Here is a 1,510-nt window from a genome sequence, read left to right on the forward strand (position 1 = left end):
ATCAACAAACGAATGGCTAGAGAAGCTGTGGTATATTCGCACAATGGAATACTATGCTGCATTAAAAAACAAGGAACTCATGCAATATTATTCATATATTCCTTTTAAACAGCCCTTTCCTTCATCTATTTTAGTGCAATGTTCATTGTCTATCCACTCTTAATCCTATTCTCCCTCTTGAGGATTAAAGAAAGCAAGACAAATGTCTGTAGTCAGTTGACTCTAGAGTTAAAAATGTAAACTAACTCCATCTCATAAAGACAAATACTGCATACGAGCATTATTGTAAAAAGAGAAGGAAAACTAGTAAAATGTATAAGAAGTCCAAGGGGGGAAGGGGAGGGAACAGAAGGGTGAGAATGGGCAGGGGGACATCATGGGGTCACACACTTTGGTTGATGGAGGGAGGGGGTAAAGGAAATGCGAAAGATCCAGTGGGGATCTGAAAATAGGGGTAATGTTGGGCATAATTCAATGGTGATTAATTTACTAAAACACCATGTATGGGAAAGATTGTGTGAAACACAATGTGAATGAAGGAAAGTGTGAAACACAATATATACATGAATTTTTTTAAATGCAAAACAATGTAAAATAAAAAAAATATAATCTATGTAAAAGGTCAAAGAATTTCCTATTTTAATGCTTTATTTACTTTTTTTTTTTTTTAAAGCCATTGACACATTCCTGAAAAAAGCTGGTGAATCCAAGGGATGTGTTTGGTGACATTTGTGTGTGCATTTTTAATTTCAGGTAACACTACTGGGCTACAAAACTCCACTTAATTGGACTTCCTCAGAGCAGACTGGGATCCTGGTAGACCTGCTTCAGGTCCCCATGAGTCAGCTTCCAAACATGTGGGGCTGGACTCTGGAACTGGCCAACGTGCTCTAGTGTGAGGAGAACGCCTCGGTTTTCTGTAATATGAGCACGATGTGTGGGGCTCTGACTCACAGCAGGACACAGCTGAACTCTCTCGGAGGGGTCCTGAGTCTGTAATCTTTACAGGAGTGGACTGCCTCCTCTTTCTGGGGTAGAGCGGCCAAAGGTTTGGAATGCCAAACTTCTGGCTAGCAGTCCAGCATTTACCCCACTGGACCACCAGGACGCCTCACACAGAAGAAACACAGGTGGAATCAATCACGAACAATCAAATAATATCTGAACATTTCAACTCTTCTTCCCTTTTCTCTTTAAGTTTTCTTCTAAATGACCCATGTAGCTCTTGTGACTCTTTGTTAAAATCTTTTTATAATCTGTTTCTGTGAGTAATTCAGAGATGGCAATGTTTTCTAAATTGGTGGTATATAATACATTGGGTCAAATTGTCTTTTTTTTTTTTTTTTTGTAAAACACAAAAACAGCTTAAAAAAATAAATGATAGTAAAAACAAAACACAAAGACCCAAAGAAACCCCAATAATCTCACCTTTTCTTATAAAATTGGTAGTTTCACTATAAATACCTGGAAAAATAGAGAAATGCTCGGAGAGAAATTTTTGGTAGACTCA

General features: G+C 37.9%; 1 protein-coding gene across 1 annotated transcript in view; it reads left to right on the forward strand.

Annotated features, from left to right (window-relative positions):
• The window catches only part of FUCA2 (fucosidase, alpha-L- 2, plasma), a 19,496-nt gene extending 18,602 nt beyond the window's left edge, over positions 1 to 894 (forward strand). Inside the window, exon 8 of the mRNA XM_006891682.1 lies at positions 754 to 894. Coding sequence (XP_006891744.1) covers positions 754 to 894 — 141 coding nt within the window. The remainder of the gene's footprint in view (positions 1 to 753) is intronic.
• The last annotated feature ends 616 nt before the right edge of the window (positions 895 to 1,510 follow it).

The sequence above is a fragment of the Elephantulus edwardii genome, unplaced genomic scaffold (assembly GCF_000299155.1).
Source record: "Elephantulus edwardii isolate Elephantulus edwardi_28Jun2011 unplaced genomic scaffold, EleEdw1.0 scaffold00102, whole genome shotgun sequence".
Taxonomy (NCBI): Eukaryota; Metazoa; Chordata; class Mammalia; order Macroscelidea; family Macroscelididae; genus Elephantulus; species Elephantulus edwardii.